This window comes from Cyclopterus lumpus, chromosome 12, assembly GCF_009769545.1.
Source record: "Cyclopterus lumpus isolate fCycLum1 chromosome 12, fCycLum1.pri, whole genome shotgun sequence".
Taxonomy (NCBI): Eukaryota; Metazoa; Chordata; class Actinopteri; order Perciformes; family Cyclopteridae; genus Cyclopterus; species Cyclopterus lumpus.
In genome coordinates this window covers 11,799,272-11,817,523 of record NC_046977.1, presented here as the reverse complement: position 1 = coordinate 11,817,523, position 18,252 = coordinate 11,799,272, and the positions used below count along the sequence as shown (strand labels likewise).

Sequence of the window (18,252 nt, the reverse complement as noted above, 5' to 3'; positions counted from 1 at the left end):
ACATATTCATACAACCAACACAGCACTTTTACACAGTCTTTAATATATACCATGTACAAATATACATATCTTCACCCTGTCCTCATTCAGTTAGATTACATGTATGTCAAAGTTAAACACAACTGAGTTACTACTGAGATATATGAATCATTTACACACACAAAACAATTAAACGGGACGGACTGTGAAAAATGATTGTTAACTCATTTTCTCAAGAGAAACAGTGTTCCTTGTTAGCTTAAAACCCTACCATTAAAAGACACTTTGATAGCAAAGAATATTTTTGGAATCTGCCTTTTTTTTGCTTTTTTTACGCTAGTAATTTTCTAATCATATGATATTCAATCTAAAGATGCATCTGATTTAATGTCAACATGCCATTAATAAATTGCAATCAACATCATGTATTTACTTAGACAGAATATATGCATACAAAACAAGACATAACATAAATATCCTCTGGGATTTACAGTGCTTATGTACTCTTACTGGGGTTAAATAAGAAATATACATCAGTACAACCAGAGTATGCAAGAGTACATAAATACAAATATAAATTGTAAGCAAATTTAAAGTAACAGTTATCAAATTTAAATACTTTTTGTTTTAAAGCCAATTGTTGTACAAACTGCAAACATTTCATTATCCAAACTCTAATTTTGACACAAATAAAACATAAATGTAAAGTTTTCAGACATCTTGTCACCTTTTCATGTTGTTCTCCGCATTACTCTCTCTCTCTTTGTTCTCACTCACGCAGCTTCATCTCTCCCTCTTGATTTGTTATTTGTTCAGGTACTTTGCTACAGACTGGTAGGCAATGAGGATCTCTGAGTCTTTTGGGCACGTGTAACGAAACTCATCTTGTTTGTAGGCATTATCCAGATAACGTGTCAGACCTTTCAGCTCTCTAGGGATGGCAAAGTTGCGGTACTGCTTGCACACCACCTGTGGGAAGATGGGTTTTAGGATTGTATTATTCTCAAAAAGACGTCAGCAGAACTTGAAGTCCTGGAACAGCTCATTATGACTTAGAACTCATCTTTATCCAGGAGACAAACATTTGTAGATCTCTATCCATATGATGTAATCTGCCTACCTTGACAATATTAAGTTTGGGAAGCAAGTTGCAGTCTGCCAAGGTGAGGGTGTCACCATCCAGGTAGAGGCGCGAAGACTCAGTGGCATTGGGGTTCTGTTCCAGCTCATGGGGGAGAGGAGTCTCTAGGTACATGGTCAGCTTCACCAGAGTTGACAGGAATTTTTTCTCGAGCCCTGAAAGAGTGTAAAATGCTTTTCTTATCCTTCAGGTCTCCATTTTATGTCTTAAACAGAAATGATTGTACATTTATTTTTGAGTCATCCATCTAATGCCCTTACTGTCATTGAATCCAGGAATAGGATTTTTTATATATCCTGAGAAATTTCGGAAGATGTCGTCTCCAGCACCGTTGGACTCTTTGTATCGACAGCACAACTTTGTATACCTGCCATTGGTTGAATGAATGTGTGTCAGTGCAATAATCAATGTGTCTCAAGACAAATACTTGACAGAAAACATTAAATAGTCTACTCACTGTGGTGGGGCTAAGTTTTCCTCCAGGAACTCCTCAATTTTGTTAGTGTCAGTTTTGACGTCATCGTTGTAGAGGAGGAACGGAGGCTGAGAGCCTGGAGCCAGAGCCTTCAGCACTTGAGGTGTTCTACAACAGAACAGCAAACAGCTGAAAACTTAAGCTCACCAAAGATGGTCAAATGATAGTAGTTGTAGTAGTAGTAGTAGTAGTAGTAGTAGTAGTAGTTGTTGTTGTTGTTGTAGTAGTAGTAGTAGTAGTAGTAGTTGTTGTTGTTGTTGTTGTTGTTGTTGTTGTAGTAGTAGTAGTAGTAGTAGTAGTTGTTGTTGTTGTTGTTGTTGTTGTAGTGGTAGTAGTGGTAGTAGTTGTTGTTGTTGTAGTAGTAGTAGTAGTAGTAGTAGTAGTTGTTGTTGTTGTTGTTGTAGTAGTGGTAGTAGTAGTAGTTGTTGTTGTTGTTGTTGTAGTAGTAGTAGTAGTTGTTGTTGTTGTTGTTGTTGTTGTTGTTGTTGTAGTAGTGGTAGTAGTAGTAGTAGTTGTTGTTGTAGTAGTGGTAGTATTATTCATTTTCAATATTGTTGGTCTAACATTAAATCTACAGTTGGAAGAAACTAGCAGGAGTATGCTAGATTAAAAATATATATATCAATATACCAACTCTGGTAATGTCAAGCAGCTGTGAGTACTAACCAGGCATATGTTTACGGTTATAATTATACATTTGGTGACACGCAATGAGTGCACACACAAAGTGCTCGCAGATTGGCAGGTAGTTGACGTATATTATGAATCACAGCCACAGATACCGGATTTCTTACTTTCTTTTTGTTTATGAGAGCATTTTATTTATTTATTGGTGTTGTGATGTTCAGATAATATCAACAAACAGATTACCAACCCAAGTTTTAAAATTAATTGATGATGGGTTCGATCTCTTTGGCCAGTTGGGCATTTTTGTGTGTGGTTTTTATGTTGCTTTGTGTGAGTGGGTGTTCTCAAAGTATGTTCATTTCATACTCAAAATCTCCCAAACATTATTAATATTGTTTATATGTTAGTCTGTAGTGCTATCATTGTACCCCTATTGTAAATAGCGTACCCTTTTTAACCATGTAAGTGACACAGGATGCACTCCCTATGCAAACCCTGTCAAATTAAAATGCTTTAGAAATCAAACATCGTTTTTTGTCTTTGTCTTGTGAGTTGTATGCCCCACATCAACTGTTTATGTGCAATTACTCTGACATATAGTAGTTGTGAACAATAAGCACACATTACAATGAAAATGCCATAAATGTAACCAGTGAAGATATCCCCATGTGTATCTTTGTTCAGACCACATTAAGGGAGTTGGCTGATTCTTGTTGTATTTCATCACATTATATTGTGAGTTGTAAATACCTGTCTTAAAAACAAGACCAATACATTTTACTTCGGGAAAAAATAAAAAAAGATATGTTCTCACCTCTTCATGTCCACAGTGGTGAGGGTGAAGTTGGCCCCTTTCAACCAAAGAATCATGAAGAGTCTCTGAGAGAAAGGGCAGTTCCCGACACTCTCAGCATCAACACTGGCCTGACAGACCAACAGACAACATTATGAACACCTGCACTACTCATTGCTTACAGTGATGTTTAAACATCAGAAGGGATCTTGTTTTTTTGTAATGAACCCGACCACATCATTAATACCTGCACAGGTATTCTTGTCGAGCCTGCTACGCTCCCACAGTTTAAACCAACCGCTGAGGAATTTCAACTGGTGAGTTGAGGATGCTTTACACCCAGATTATACAACCCAGCATTCATACATTTTCTAATACAGTCTGATATTGTTGTTGAGTCACAGGCATTCGTGGAGGCAAATATCTGAAAGAAGGGCAGGACACAGGTTTTCCAACTGGACAGGCCTCTTTTTTAGTTTATACTGTTCATCATTTCCACTCTGATACTTTCAAGGAATAACAAGAGATGGATATAGTGACATTAAGCGTTAACGCAGTTAATGAAAAACAATGTTAAAGCAGACACTATTTTTGTCATTGTTTTTTTTAGATGTATGGCTACTAGAGAAGCAGTGGGTTAAGATTAAAAGCCTACAAATTGAGTTATATATTAGTTTAAATAACTGCAAGCTCGCTGGATGTTTGCTGTTCATAATAAATAAAAATAACAAAAATGATGTACTGCATTTAAACTGTTTTATCCACAGCTGTAGAGTTTAAACAGGATTTATTTTAAGTAAGTCTTACCTTAACAAAGAGTTCAATCTTGGGGGCCTGTGCCATCTTTATTTCTTTCTGTTTCGTCTTGTATCTTGTATCTTCAATCCCTGTCAATGCGAAAACAAGTTAGTCATTCAAAAAATCTGACTTTCTAATTATGCCTATTTTGCTATCTCATTATTTCACTCTTTCCTAGTTTTAATGAAACTGGTGGAAACATGCGTTATTCAAGTCTATACTCACAGTCTGAATCAGGAACACTGCTTTATCTTTACCGTTTGACCTTTTATTCCAGTAATTCACCTCTCCCTCTCTTCTCTCCCTTCTCTTCTATGCGTCTGTTTCTGTTTTTTGTTTGTCTATCACCGCACCTGTGATGCTGTGGGAGGCAGGCCACACCCCCTCTGGCCTTTCCAGTCAGACCAGTAGATCTTGATCTCTGTCCTCAGCATGTCAGCCTTCCAGCATATTCTCTGAAAGAAATCTTCCACTCTCAATCTGTAAATGTCTCAGTCAGTCCACGTTGGTCTTTATCTATCTCTGTTTCCCCCTGTTTACGTTCTGTCACTTTCTCTCTACTGTAATAAGGCAGTGCATTATTAGCATATCATTGAGTTTTTTCCAAAAGACAAATGAGAATAAAGCCATATAATTTGATTGCTTTAAGGCTTTGTGCAGCTAGAATAATGTCTAATTAAAATGTGGATTTACAATGATTGTATAACACAATTCATTGTATTTCCTTTAAGTGCTTTATTAAATCCTTGCACCCTATATGGCCAGAAAGTATGTGTGAACATGACAAATATATGTGACTAAATTAAAATGCTGCTACAAAAGCCTCTTTGATAATATGTGTGTAGCCTGACTTCAGGGATATACTTCCATTCAGCCTCATGGCATCAATAAGGCCGAGCACTGATGTTGAGCGGTGAAGCCTGTCTTGCAGGCGGCACTCTAATTCATCCCCAGAGGTGTTGGATGGGGTTGAGGTCTGAGCTCTGTGCAAGCCAGTCAGTTTCTTCCCCACCAAACTCTGAAAATAAACATTTCTTAATGGACCTGGCTCTGAGCATGCAGGAATTGTCATGTTGAAACAGGCCTTACACAAACTCTTAACATACAATTTTTTTATATCTAAAATATATATTGTATCAAATATTGTGCATTTTGTTATTGTGTCAGAAAGATATTGAGAATTGAGAAAACTACCTGCCTGTATGTCATATAAGTCTTTCTCTCTCAGAGTTATCAATTGTGTTTTTGTAGTTCGGAGTCTATTGCTTGTTCCCTGTCTTCCTCTTAGTTTGATGTGTTTGTTTTGGCTTCATCCAGCAGCCTACTTTCACTCGTCAATCCGCATTCATGACTGGCAGAAAATGCTCTCATGAAGCAGGTATTCACAAGGTTTCACTGAAGTCTCAGGGATTGGAGAGAGGAGGCAGAAACAGCCCTCAAGCAAGTTTACATGAAGGAAAACAACAATGTAGCAAGCTGAGAGGAGTGAGATAAAGCTCACATTATTGAATGACACAGATTGGTGGAGCTATGTCATGTCATATATATCATTACATAAGCGTGGATGCACAAGAGAGGAATCACAAGGGTGTGATAGCAGTCACCTATGACTCTGTGCAGTGGAATCCACAAGTCAGAGTATTGTACAAGGTCAATTAAAGTAATTTTCTATTTTGAACTGCCATGTTAGAGGACTCATTGAAAGATATTCCACATTTGACAACCCAATTGTCCCTGTTAACACAAAAGGAACATCACAATGTATGTGATACAAGAGTAAAAGGTAGTCATAACCATGAAATGCTGAAAATGTGGTGGACACAGCTCACAAATCAAAGACTGGAATTGACTTGGGCTATCTTAGCAATTATAGATGACAGAATTTTGAATACAGAACTACGAATCCCACGAATGAAATCAATGTGGACAGACCGCACTTCTGCCTTGAAATAGTAAAAAATCACAAATAAATCGCAGACATTCGTTGCTAACCGCAGTGGAGTCATCAAAGAGTCAACAAATGTCAATCAGTGGTCAAAGAATGTCGAGCAGACTAAACCTTCCATGGAATGACAGCCGAGCATTCCTGGAGCTCGATGTTTGGATAAGAGGCCCTCAGTTCCTTCTTGGTAAGAACTGTGTCCAAGTTCCTTCTTGGTAAGAAGGAACTTGGACAAGTCTCCTGTGACGAGCCTGTAATAGAGAGAACGTCACAGGGTACATCCCAATTCTCTTAATTGGATCAGCTGATCACAGCTGGATGGATTTAACAGCTGGAGAGACCTTTGATGGAGTTTGTGTCTGCACACTTGCACTGTGCTTACACTAATAAAGACACCACTATCATCACTGCCAGAGTCGTTTTCTCTCTGTAGCCTGTTACCTGTTTAAAAAACTGCATTGAGTATTTATACAGTCGTCTGTGTCCTGCTTATGAGCGCAGGACCGATTTCTACCGGTTTATAATATTTATTTATTATTTAAGAAATCAAATATAAAACTTGAGTTTAATCTGTGATCTGTCTTCACTCTGGTATGAAACTTCAGTGATGTTGAGAACAATCAGTTCAGGCCGTCAAATCAAATAATTGATGAGCAATGAGGGGGGTGCGTCGACCTTTAAAACACTTCCTGGAAGCCTGCTCTCATGCACCCTCGCTCGTGGCTCCTCAGAGATGCCTCCTTGCATACATACTTGGCGCGATCACAAGGACAGTATATCCACGAGTTCCCCTGTGAGGGAGACTTCTGCTTTGTAACCGCTCACCACTCGTCATGATCGTGGCTGATGTCTCAGCTCCTTTGTGTCCCTCCCACCACCGACAGTCTCCAGCCAGACAGACAGTTCTCCCCTGTCCGTCTGTCTCTTTTTGTCTGTGTCTGTGGGTGTGGCTTCTCCTCTCTCCAGGCTCTCTGATTTCTACCAAGTTTCACCTGCTCCAAACCACATAAGACATGAACCCTGGCTTTCCTTCAAGCCCTTGTCAAATTGTTCCATCAGCTACAGCGGTAGTCTTAGATTTCTCACTACTATTTTCCTCATGCCTCAGTATCATTTGCCTTCCTGCCTGCCAGCCTCCTTGCTCGCTGCCTGCTTACCCCGTGCAACCTCAGCCCTGTCCACCTCGCTCAGCCATGCTTCATTTCCTCTTTTCCCCAATGCCCTCATCTGCAGTGCTTTTCAATAAATCTGTTGAGCTTCATCTGTCTCCTAGTTGTGTTCTGCTCTTGAGTCCACCTTTTGCACTAAATCTTAACAAATAAACAACAGAAAAGAGTATAAAACATGAAGCAAACTTTTTTCCTACTTGTCCATACATTCAACACAAAAAGAAACGTAGAGCATTTTCCCATTCAGTGCCTTTGCCACAATTACATTTTTGCACCGCACATGAATGTACATATTACTAACTTAAAATGTGTGTTGCCAATAAATACCACACTTCTATACATTACATTCTATTTTCCACAACGTACTACGATGACTCACTGGTGTGCGCGTACCCTTGTTTTAACCGCCATCTAAATCCTGTTCACGCTTCCTCTTTTTCTGTCAGTGCACACATGTGGCAGAAACATTCTGATCTTTTAGAGAGTTGCCAAAGAGACACAGGAGCAGATCAGCATTATATCGACTAGTTTGAAGCAGGATGCTGAGCTCGAATCATATTCAATCATCTTTCAGGGAGCCACACCTCAGCTTTCTTGAAAGGGGTTCCGTTTTTGGTTTATAAGCGCTTCAAGATCGCAATCATGTTCCTACCAGCAGATACCAAACATGGTATCAGTGGTGACAGTGGACTGGCAGCTCATCTGGTGATCAGGTTAGTGGAGGTTTGGGGTTCTCTTGAATGAATCACTCTGGTCCATGTGTTCTGACCTATAACATCTGTGTTGTCTCTATGAAAAGAAGTACAAAACGTCAAAGCTGACAGAATACTAGTCCACTGTAGGTGAATATGTACATTCAGGGTTGAAAGTAAATTGGTGTGCCAGTTGTTCAGCTTCTCACGCTGAACAACTGGCAGTGAGTCTAAGAGTGCCAGTGCCATCATTAATCATTTAACACATCCTGTTCATAGATTGTCTTTAAGTCTCAACTATAGAAGCTCACTTACAAAAATAATGGTTGTAAGAATAACCCATCATAAAATCTCAAATCACAAATGCTCTTGTTCTTGTAGGTTACATTTTAAGTAAGGGAATAAAACAAACTTTGACTGAGCAGGATGTTTTATGGTATCTCAAATGCGGGGTATATCCCATTTTAATAAACGCCAAAGCTGTGGGACAAAAGACACAGAGGACTTTTTTTGTGGTAGTTTCCACAGGTTGGAAAACACATTTGTATATAATTATGAACAGTATTTGTGTTTTGGTGTTGTTGTTTTTAGATTATTTATTCTTTTTCATGCAAATAAGTCTTTTGTTGTTTTTTGCCTTTTAGTTTTCCTTATCTGCACACTGTTCAGTCAGATGTCCTTTTTCTTGTTTTACGCAATGTGAAATCTTTTGCACAACCCCTATTTCTTAAGATTTCACACAGGAAACCCACTCTCCAGCAGTAAGGCTAGCAACTAGAAGAAGAGAGACCTTTTCTCTTGACTGAACTATTTCATCATTAATGCCAAACAATGTCTTTGATTTCATTCTTTCTTTAGACATTACAGAAAATGTTTTTATGGTAACAACATGAAATGTTTGACCAGAAGTGGTAACTGATTGTGCGATGATGTGAATGAATGGATGTTTTCTGGTTTCGACACTTATAACTTTCTCCTGATGCTTTTTCCTATTTGTCCATATAGAAAAAAGGAAGCTCATACATATGTTTCTATTGAGTAATGGTTGAGCAGAAAACCGGCATGGTCTCTGATTTCAGTGGGTGGTGGTGAGTCTTCTTCATTCTGGGCGTCACAGACTGCTGAGTTGAAGTCTATGATGGTGAGTTCTCTTTACGATCATCATTTATGTTGCGATTAGAGAGACAGATCGGATGTCAACACAGACTGGGACAAAACCTGCAAGACATGCAGTACAACTTACAGTAACCCTGAGGAAAATAATTTGGTGCACTGTATTTGCGTCACAGTCATGACTGCCACACCTTGACAATCTCCCTTTGAGATAATAGCCTTATTTTCCTGTTTGCATGTCAGTGCCAGTCATGCAAGTGTTGTGTTACTGTCTCTGGCTGTGAGCCTCCATTAGTAACCTTTAGTAGATTATGAATGAAAACCTGAAGTAGTAATACAATGTTTTCCTGATCCTGTGGTTACTTTTCATGTATTCATTAAGCCCATTCGGCCATCCAGAGGTGACTCTAATTCTCAACTGTTAGAGGTTAGAGAAATAGTGAAAAAGGTTTATTGCAGTATATAAAAGGATCATTTTAATTGAGAGCTTAAAGAGCTCTGGTACAATTTGCACAACATCATATTTACTAAGAATGCCCAAGAGAGCCTAATTAGGAGGTTAGTGACACAACTACTGGATATTCTCAGGATTCAGATAGATTAAAGGATGTGTTCAAGTGAATTTAACTTGTTGCAAAATACTCATATAATACTATAAAAGATGTGCTAAATTCTGAATTGGTCATGGTTCCCATAAATACTGGTGCAAAATGAAAAGCAATTAGCAAATTTGGGGGGGGGGGGGGCAATTTATGATTCTGGTACAGTATAGATATGACAGGACATGAAGGGAGAGATGGGGAATGACTTGTTATCCCCAGACTCAAACTGGGGACATTGTGGTTCATCATCAGTGCTTTACCCCAAACACCACCAGGGCATCCACACGTTGATTTAAAAGGTCTGCGCTGCAATTATTTTATTATTTTTATCATATGGGAATAAATGGAAAGTACATCCACATATTCTAAAACACGGCAGAAAATGTTGCAAAATCATTGAATGTGATGGTAAGGGGTTTGTAATAAACAGGCAGAACCTGCAAACATCCCTGATATGGGGATTTAACATCTACTTTAACAAAAGGTAAAGCCACAATTCTCATCTCTCCTTTATGATCCCATTTCTTAATTCTTTTTGCGACAGGGGTGTGTTAACATTAAGAGGACTGTACTCAGCTCAAGGAAGAAGCGCCTCCTCCTCTCCTTTCTCTGTGTTTTACCACTGTGTCTTTTCAATGGATGGCCGAGAAGATTCCAGGCACTGAAAGCCATAAATCCCTTCACCTTCCGTAACGGGAGCAGCAGTAGAAACATCACCATCCTGCTGTGGCACTGGCCTTTCAGAAGGGCATTAAGCCTGAGGGGTGATGTGTGCTGGGACCTCTATCGAATCCCTCACTGTAGACTGGTGGACCAGCGCTCCTTGTTCCCCTCAGCTGATGTGGTTGTGTTTCACAACAGAGAGCTGGTACTGGGACAACAGAAGCTGCCCCTTAACCTCTCACGGCCACAGGGACAGCGGTGGGCCTGGATGTCCCTGGAAGCCCCTGTTCACAATGACAACTTGTGGCAGTATGCAAATATCTTCAACATGACCATCACCTACAGGAGAGATGCTGATATCACAATACCCTATGGCGAGCTGCTACCAAAGGAGACTGAAGGACATCTGGTTGAAGAAGTCCCTCTGAATAAGAGCTTCCTGGTCTGTTGGGTGGTCAGCAACTACAGGACCCATCACCGGAGAAGCAAAGTGTACAAAGAGCTCAATGCCACAGTTCCTGTAAAGGTTTACGGTCGCTGGACAAATAATCCCCTCTCCTCTCAAGCCCTCTTACCTACAATCTCTCGCTGCTACTTTTATTTGGCTGTTGAGAACTCAGTCACCAAAGATTATGTCACAGAGAAGCTGTGGAGGAATGCTTTCCAAGGTGGGGCGGTGCCTGTCGTCCTGGGACCTCCATTAGACAACTACAAAGCTGTGGCTCCACCTAATTCTTTCATCCATGTTGATGAGTTTGCATCAGTTAAAGAATTAGGAAAGTATCTACAAGAGCTCGCAAGGGACAAAGAACACTACAATGAATACTTTACCTGGAAACATCAGTGGAAAGTGAAGTTGTACACAGACTGGAGAGAGAGACTGTGTAAGATCTGCTTACAGTACAACAATTTACCTCAGGAGAAAGTTTACTCCAACCTAGAGGCCTGGGCCAATGCTAAAAGCACTTGATCTTGCATAAATATGTCTTACTTATCATATAGATCAATTAGCAGCTTTGAGATTTAGGAAACCTCATCGAGAGTACATATACTCTGGAAACATGTATATGTACATATATGCTGACATCCCTAGCACGATATAACAAACGCCTGACTTCACCAGGATTAACAGAATAGTCTAACAGTTTGGGAAATGGTCCGATTACCTTTCTTGCCTGAGTTAGATAGACATGGTCATCTGAGAATGGCTATTCCTTTCAATTTAACTCAACACAGCACACTGTAATAAACACAGGCACATTACTGTGCATTCACTCCCCGTCTTTGAATCGTCAGCATATCCTTTCAATGTCAGCATCTTTTACATGTTCACAATACTGGACCATTCAAAAGGGCAGGCACCATGTTGAAGGATTTAATAATTTTTTGATGTTTGTCATTTTACATTTGTACTGTATGTAATAAATGTATGATTTGATGATGTCCTGTTTTATTTCATGTCCATCTTCCCTTGAAAGTAAAAGCAATGGTTTACATTAATGTCAGTTTCATTGCAGGAAAAAACATATACTACTTCTGGTCTCAAAGCTCAACTTCCTCAAACTTAAAATAGATGGTGTTTTCAGTTCCTGCGGTAATGAGTGAGTTAGTTGTGATGTCTTTTTGAGATCAAAGACACCATCCAGTTCCTTAGATGGTTATAAGTTCATGTTGGACCCGGCTCATTAAACTTCAAGTGCAAAAAAAACTTTTAAAAAAAACAACTTTCTTTGGACATACAGTATGTCTCAAGACCTGGAGTTAAACCAGTTTGCATTCAAGGTTATGTTTTGATTGAACACATCTCAGGTTTAACTATTCTAATTTAATCCATTTACAATCTGTTGAGAAAGTGTCACATTAAGAACTACCGGTTAAGAGTCCAACAATTCTGATTGAACATTGGTAAATATGTCTAAAATGATTCATGAGTTAAGATTGTTAGAATGCTGACATTTTAAAGGATTGTTTCAACGTTTTGATCATTTAGTTTGCTCTTGTTAATAAATGCAGCCATCTTAAGTCAGTTGAGGGATAGTCAAAGAGTGAATAAATGACATTTAATGTCTAAACATGACAGTCAGAGTAAAAAATATCTTAATACAAGACCAGACGAGAGAAATACTCCACTAAGCACACAAACTTGTCAAGTATTGGGTGTTATTCATCAATTCATAAACATAAAAATCTTTTACAATAAAAAACAAAACAAGCAGTATTGAAATACAGTTTGACAGCACAATTGAGCCGGGTCAGAGTAGACCTCATCTTACAATTCACCTGAGACATTGAGAAAAATATTGATTGTGTGCAAATGGCAGATTAGCAGCTAAAACACATGTGAGTAACAAATTATCACCTTTCCTCAAATTACTTAGAATCCCCCCACCCTAAAATGATGCTAAAGATATTGGCCAAAAGACTGATTAGCAACAACTTTAAGGCCAAAATCTCTGTTCATTATACAAGCGGGGCATTTTCTTTTAGAGAGAAAAAAAAACAAAACAAAAAAGATATCATTTTCAATACAAAAGCAACTTTGTGCAAAAACATAGGAAACGTTGCACTTTTTCATTTCAATTAGGCAGATCAGACAAATACAGGAGCTGCTCTATTCAGATGAAACAAAGAAAGTATTGCACAAACATTGACGAACTGTCGATGGCGGATAACCAAGATCTTTCCTCACCTGCGTCACAGAAAACCTGCACGAGATTTGGCAAAAGTGGAAGGAATTACTTGGCTCTTTAACCCTGCTCACATTACACACATCCTCACCCAACAACTGGACCATGTATTGTAGCAAGTTAACATCGGTACCAAATCTCACCTTGACATTGTTCTAAACCGGCAATGATAAATAAAGCCTATTGAATAACTTATTATGCATTATCCAAGAAAACAAAAAAGGCATATTCAGTTTAAAATGTGTCTTAGTTGCTGGTCATTGTAAGGAGGATGTTGCCCATGGCAGTTTGATACATTTCACCAGCAAAACACAACCACTTTCAACAATCCCCCTGCTGTGGTCAGTAGAAGAGCCTCCCCACTTGGAATGTTTCCATCCCACAATCTGACGCAATTAGTCAATCTGGTTACTGGCTATAGAGGCTCCTCTTCCGCTTTAGTTGAGGTTGGACAGAGGTGCGGGAAGGCAATCTGTGGTTCTGGCATACCTGAGGACCTGAGTTTATCCAGTTAGGTGACCAACTAGTCCAGGGTGCAGGGTTTGTTTCAAGATGTCAGGCCGATGAAGCGGGGGCATGTAGAGTGTAGGAGGAGGGGCACCGTGGTAGCTGGAAGCAGGGTAGCCCTGACTGGAAATGGGGGAGGTGACCATGTTCAGTGGGGAAGGACTCTGCTCGTAGTATTGGCCGTCGCACTCCTCGTCTAGAGGCAAGGCCAGGCGCTTTCCTTTCTGTCTTCGGTTGCAGAACCATACACGGACAACCTGCCAGGAACGACATTCGTCTGTTAAAAATGTGACCAATTAGACACATGCTTCTTGACAATGTAAAAGGCAAAGGGGATCTCTTTTAGACTTTGTACTTACATCTCTCTCCAGACCTAGGTCATCTGAGATGTGTGTGATTTCTTGGGTGTTGGGCTTGGGACACTTGATAAAGTAAGACTCCAGAGCAGAGCGCACAGCTCCCTCCAGACTGGTCCTTCTCTTCCTCTTTCTGGTGTCAACAAATACTCTCTCAATCTTGTACATCTGACAAATAAGAAACATTTTATAGTCATGCACTGTTGAGTACAACCTTATTGATATAAAAGATGTGTATTTTATATATTGTTCCATTTGATGCATGCCACATATTGAGTTCATGGGTCAAATAATGTTTGTGGCCACTAGGTGGCATATTACAATTCACAAGAATAGAGGGTCTTGGTCCAAGCTTGCCCAGCAGAAAGTTAGCCAGGCCTGAAAAGACCCATGAAGCTTGGCGATCGTGTTGTAAACTAGTCGACAGATGCCAGAGAAGCAGACTTACATCCTGGGGATTGTCTGAGGTCTCTGCCTCATTCAGCCATCTCTGAAGAAGGGGCTTCAGCTTGCACATGTTCTTAAAGCTTAGCTGCAGAGCCTCAAAGCGGCAAATGGTGGTCTGGCTGAACATCTTACCTAGGAGCACATGCAAACATCAAATATGACAACAATAAAATAAAGGCCATTAACTTTATAGCCCAAACAACAATATTTAAGGAATTTTGTTTTCTTCTTATTTACCAGATCAGTTGATTTTAGTCCCAATTAAGAACTGATCTACATCCCAAACTAGAAATCCAGAAGGTGTCCACCTGGACTTCCATACAGTGTTTACAGAGCTGCTCCCAGGTGGACCATAAAGACTGGGTACTCAGTTATGACATCACAAGTTCCCAGCTTTGCATAGTCTGATGCTGAACCTTTGTCATTTAAAATCCCCTGGGTTTAACAACGCTTACCCTTTCATTTACATAATTAATCAAAAAAGCCTGATAAACCATTATCTCCACCTGGTAACCAAACTCACCATAAAGGTTACCCAGGGCAAGGCCAACATCGGCTTGAGTGAAACCCAAGGTAATGCGCTTGTGTTTCAGGTCCTTAGCGAACAGCTCCAGTTCTTCTGTGGAAAGATTCTCCTTGAAAGGGAAGAATAAAAAAACAAGATGGAAACCGTTGGAGCCGAGGTAGCCTAAAGTCATTTATGTGAGATTAAAGTTGCATTGGTAGTCACGATAAGAAAATGGGAACACTGATTCAATGGCTGGTCTTACCTCCTCCGAGTCGCTGCATCCGCCGCTGGAGGACCCGCTGCTCCGCGTGGAGGAGGCCGGGTTCTGCGTCTGGGGCCCGGCGGCAGTCTGGGTAGTGTTCACGCTAAAAAACGCGTTCCCTGGAAGCCCGTTGCTTGGGGGAGAGGGGGACATAGATGGTGAAGACGCAGATGATGTGGAGGGATTCTGATTACCGCTACCGGGTGCTGTAATGTGGGTGATCCCGGGCCAGAAGGACGGGTTCCAGGCCGGAGAGTAGAAGACTCCATGGGACATGGCGGCGGAGGCTGGCGCCGTTGAGTACTGCTGAACCTTAATCTCCGAGTAGTCATTGCTGGTGTCCTTCTCAGTCTTTATGTCGGGCAGTTTGATTTGCTCCCGAGTCTCAGCTATGGAGGGACTCATGTTTGTAGGCTGGGTGGCTGCAGTTACGCCGGGTACCTGGCCGGTGTACTCGGGCGCAGCGAATGGATACCAGTGCTTGGGTTGCCCAAACTCTCCAGCCTGAAGATCGGATCCCCTGTAGTCACTGGTGACCGGTGGGAAAGCGAAAAACGTCTGTGCGGATGCTGGTGCGATGCCACCATACGCGGATTTGTTGTAGAAGAGGCCCGGGTCTGGCAGGACGCCGTGGGGAAGCTGGAATGGCGCAGAGCTGCCCGAACCCTCATGACCCAAAACCTGGGTGCAAGGGTTGGTCCGACTGAAGTCATACGGCCTGATTTGGCACTCCGGACTCTGCGACCTTTCAGACATCTTCCAAACTGCGTGAGAAATGTTCAACAAGCGTGCGTCCCAAATCAAAAGTTTAAAAAAAGTGTGCGGCGACTAATTCGAAACCTGCTCATCCGTTTCACTTCTCGGCGCACACCAAGGAGGGATGGTAGAAGAAGAAGCTCTCCAACCACGAACAGTCCGGTTTTTCGGAGATGGGGGATATTAGGCAAAAACGTAGAGCTGAGCAGTTGCCGTTATGGTGAATAACCACCAATACGCCTCGGGCCTAGTCCATGAAGTTCTTACTTTAACACCAATCACCTGACCTTCAAGCTCAACTGCTCCTCTCCGGCCACAGCTCCCACAAGCTTTGCTAATCACAACTGCGGGGATTGGTGATCGCCGTAACTCTTCGCCCATTGGCTGGCGAAGACAATTGCGCACAGCTGATGGTGATTTTGTGAATGACCTTGATGCTTTCCAAACGTAGTGGGCGTGTTTTCACGTATACTTTAAGCCATTTTGCTGCAGACCAACTATGTGTTTTGGGTTTTTTTAAGCGATTTTGAAATTTATCGTAACCATTATACAGAAACATTGTTAAGTCAACTTAAAAAAAAATAAAAGCAGATTTACATTGCTAAATAGGCACGAGTCACTGCTCCTGTAAATACATATTGTAACACGATAACGTGCTCACCTCATACATGAATTATAATGCTCGGTTTGTTTAAGTTATTCGTCTCTAAGGACATGGCTTTGATATTAAAATCCCTGGCATTTAGACCTGAGTTAATGTGATCACTAACATTTCAACTGAAATAAATTGGCATCTGTAATAAAGACAAATTAACTTAATGAATCGGGCTACATTTACTTTGAAACAATCAGATATGAGAATAACTAACTAATGGGTTATGAATATTTGGGAAATAAATAAGGAAGAAAAAAAGTGTACTGGAAATTACCTCAAAGTATTATTGGGAAAGCACGAGATAAGTAGGGAGAATTGCATGATAAGCCACACTACGCCTCTGTGCACTAAAGAAGAAGTTAAAGAGTGATGTCTGAATACTGCTTTTTCAAGATGAAAAATGTGTATGCAGTAGGTATATATTTGAGGCAGCTAAAGCTGTAAAACACTGAGAAATATAGGGGCTACTTTTGATTCCATCAAAACCATCCCACAGCATTCAGGTGAACGTCTCCCATTCACCCTTGATCGATGGTCGTTCAAAAGCCTGGATGGCCGGAGCACTGGTACAGATGCGCTCCCCCAGCGCGAGTCGTTGGCTGCAGATTGCGGCAGGAAGACACACTGCGGGAAGGGAGAGGGGGTGCCATTGTACGACCTGGCCCCGGGGCACCCCGTGGATTTCAGATCCCGAGTTGCGATGGTCGACCATTAGCTCCTTTTCAGAATGGAACAATAAGTCTCAACCCTTTGATTCAACAAGATTCCGCCCCACACCCACCTCCTCCTGTCTCTCCCCCCCTTCCCCCCTCCCGTGCTCTGAAACAAACACCAGGCTGCAGTTTCCCCCTGGTCTGCAGGTCCGGGGTTCATTGAGGCCATATACATTGGCTTTCAGTTTGATATGGCCTAAAGGTCCAAAACTGGTCTGAGGACCGAGGCGCTGTGGTCAAATGCAATAATACAGCTGTGTTTGAATATCTCTTCCAGCTTAAGATGAATGTGCATCAGATTCATTTATGTTTAAGCTTGTATAACAGGTATTTGTTTTATTGCATTGGCCTCTTAAAATGAAGTGATACCTGACTGGTAAAACATTTGATTAAACAATGATGCTATTTCTTCACAAGGAAGTGTGGATTGGAATAACAGCAGAAAGATACAACAGTCTAGTCTCGAAGTATAGCAGAAATATATCGTTTTGTTACACCTCATAGTTATCTCTCGTGGTCACAGCTTATTAAATAGAGACAACATTTCTCCTTCTGAGTTTGACAAATGAACAGTCAGCAGCCTCTTCCATATACAGAGTTAGATGGGTCCAGGAACAGGGAACCTGAGGGGGAATAGCTTAAAAGACATCAAACCCCAACCATACAAGCATTGTTCTGGGCCATGGACTTGGGGGAATAATTGTCATGCAAAAGACAGACAGCAAGAGAGATAGCAGACTTCAGGCTGGGCTTCAGAGAGAAAGGGACAGCAGAGCACAGAGCTCTCAGGGTGTCCAAAGGAGGGAGGGCAGGGGGGTTTAGTGTTGAATAGCTCAGTACAGTGAGGAGGAGATGTGTGAGGGGAGTATCTGGGTACCCCCCACCCCCCCCCCCAGTTGTCTCAGATCTTGTCTTTAGTTCTTTTTAAGTGGCCTCTTCAAGACACCTCAGAGATCTGCTCACAGGGCAAGTCCGGTCAAACAGAGAAAGGGACAAAGTTTCAGATAAAAGAAAGCCTGTTGATGTAGCAGCAGTGTGAATGTGTTGCACACCTCAACCAATTACACCACTGGAGACGGAAACTACTTCTATGAGCAATGTAACCAAACCAACCCCAAATAATCAGACCGTCTATTGCTCTTTAAAAGTATTTGTCTTCATTTCTGCTTATTCACACCTTCACTGTGGGCTGTGGGCATTTACAGGAAAGCAATACTGGGCATATGTGTGTGTGTGATAAGACTCAGGTCATGTGACTGACTGTTGGTCCAGCAGTAAGAAACTTGTGAGATGATCTCTGAGCTGGTTACAGATTTTTGTGGAATATTTTCTTTTTTAATTGACAAATACAGCCGTCTTTCATTTTA

General features: G+C 41.1%; 3 protein-coding genes across 5 annotated transcripts; 1 reads left to right on the top strand and 2 right to left on the bottom strand.

Annotated features, from left to right (window-relative positions):
- Nucleotides 1–22: 22 nt before the first annotated feature.
- On the bottom strand, nt 23–4,184 carry clic3 (chloride intracellular channel 3). Of its 2 annotated transcripts, none has more exons than XM_034546666.1 (7): nt 4,167–4,184; nt 3,823–3,902; nt 3,037–3,146; nt 1,578–1,703; nt 1,381–1,487; nt 1,100–1,275; nt 23–948 (listed from the first exon to the last, which is right to left on the bottom strand). In XM_034546666.1, exons 2-7 carry the CDS (start codon nt 3,856–3,858, stop codon nt 784–786), a joined length of 720 nt encoding a protein of 239 aa, XP_034402557.1. In that variant the 5' UTR covers nt 3,859–3,902; nt 4,167–4,184; the 3' UTR covers nt 23–783. The 2 variants fall into 2 exon arrangements, with proteins under 2 accessions (XP_034402557.1, XP_034402556.1); XM_034546665.1 differs by lacking the exon at nt 4,167–4,184 and adding an exon at nt 4,039–4,158.
- A 3,173-nt stretch (nt 4,185–7,357) lies between these two features.
- On the top strand, nt 7,358–11,437 carry fut7 (fucosyltransferase 7 (alpha (1,3) fucosyltransferase)). Of its 2 annotated transcripts, none has more exons than XM_034546663.1 (3): nt 7,358–7,637; nt 8,696–8,757; nt 9,876–11,437. In XM_034546663.1, the coding sequence occupies exons 2-3, from the start codon at nt 8,752–8,754 to the stop codon at nt 10,962–10,964; spliced, it is 1,095 nt and encodes a 364-aa protein (XP_034402554.1). In that variant the 5' UTR covers nt 7,358–7,637; nt 8,696–8,751; the 3' UTR covers nt 10,965–11,437. The 2 variants fall into 2 exon arrangements, with proteins under 2 accessions (XP_034402554.1, XP_034402555.1); XM_034546664.1 differs by having other exon boundaries at nt 8,622–8,757.
- A 1,229-nt stretch (nt 11,438–12,666) lies between these two features.
- pou5f3 (POU domain, class 5, transcription factor 3) lies at nt 12,667–15,517 on the bottom strand. The gene is made up of 5 exons (XM_034547024.1): nt 14,762–15,517; nt 14,515–14,626; nt 13,993–14,123; nt 13,548–13,712; nt 12,667–13,445 (listed from the first exon to the last, which is right to left on the bottom strand). Exons 1-5 carry the CDS (start codon nt 15,515–15,517, stop codon nt 13,185–13,187), a joined length of 1,425 nt encoding a protein of 474 aa, XP_034402915.1. The 3' UTR covers nt 12,667–13,184.
- Between the last annotated feature and the right edge of the window lie 2,735 nt (nt 15,518–18,252).

Bases quoted from the DNA above. Each gene is read 5' to 3' on its own strand.
- clic3 (XM_034546666.1), bottom strand. From the start codon at position 3,858: ATGGCACAGGCCCCCAAGATTGAACTCTTTGTTAAG. The intron at 1,488-1,577 runs GTGAGTAGACTA...AACCAATGGCAG, and splicing joins GAAAACTTAGCCCCACCACA to GTATACAAAGTTGTGCTGTC. The intron at 1,276-1,380 runs GTAAGGGCATTA...ACACTCTTTCAG, and splicing joins TATTCCTGGATTCAATGACA to GGCTCGAGAAAAAATTCCTG.
- pou5f3 (XM_034547024.1), bottom strand. From the start codon at position 15,517: ATGTCTGAAAGGTCGCAGAGTCCGGAGTGCCAAATCAGGCCGTATGAC. The intron at 14,124-14,514 runs GTGAGTTTGGTT...ATGTGCTCCTAG, and splicing joins TGCCCTGGGTAACCTTTATG to GTAAGATGTTCAGCCAGACC. The intron at 13,713-13,992 runs GTAAGTCTGCTT...CTTATTTGTCAG, and splicing joins CCTCAGACAATCCCCAGGAT to ATGTACAAGATTGAGAGAGT.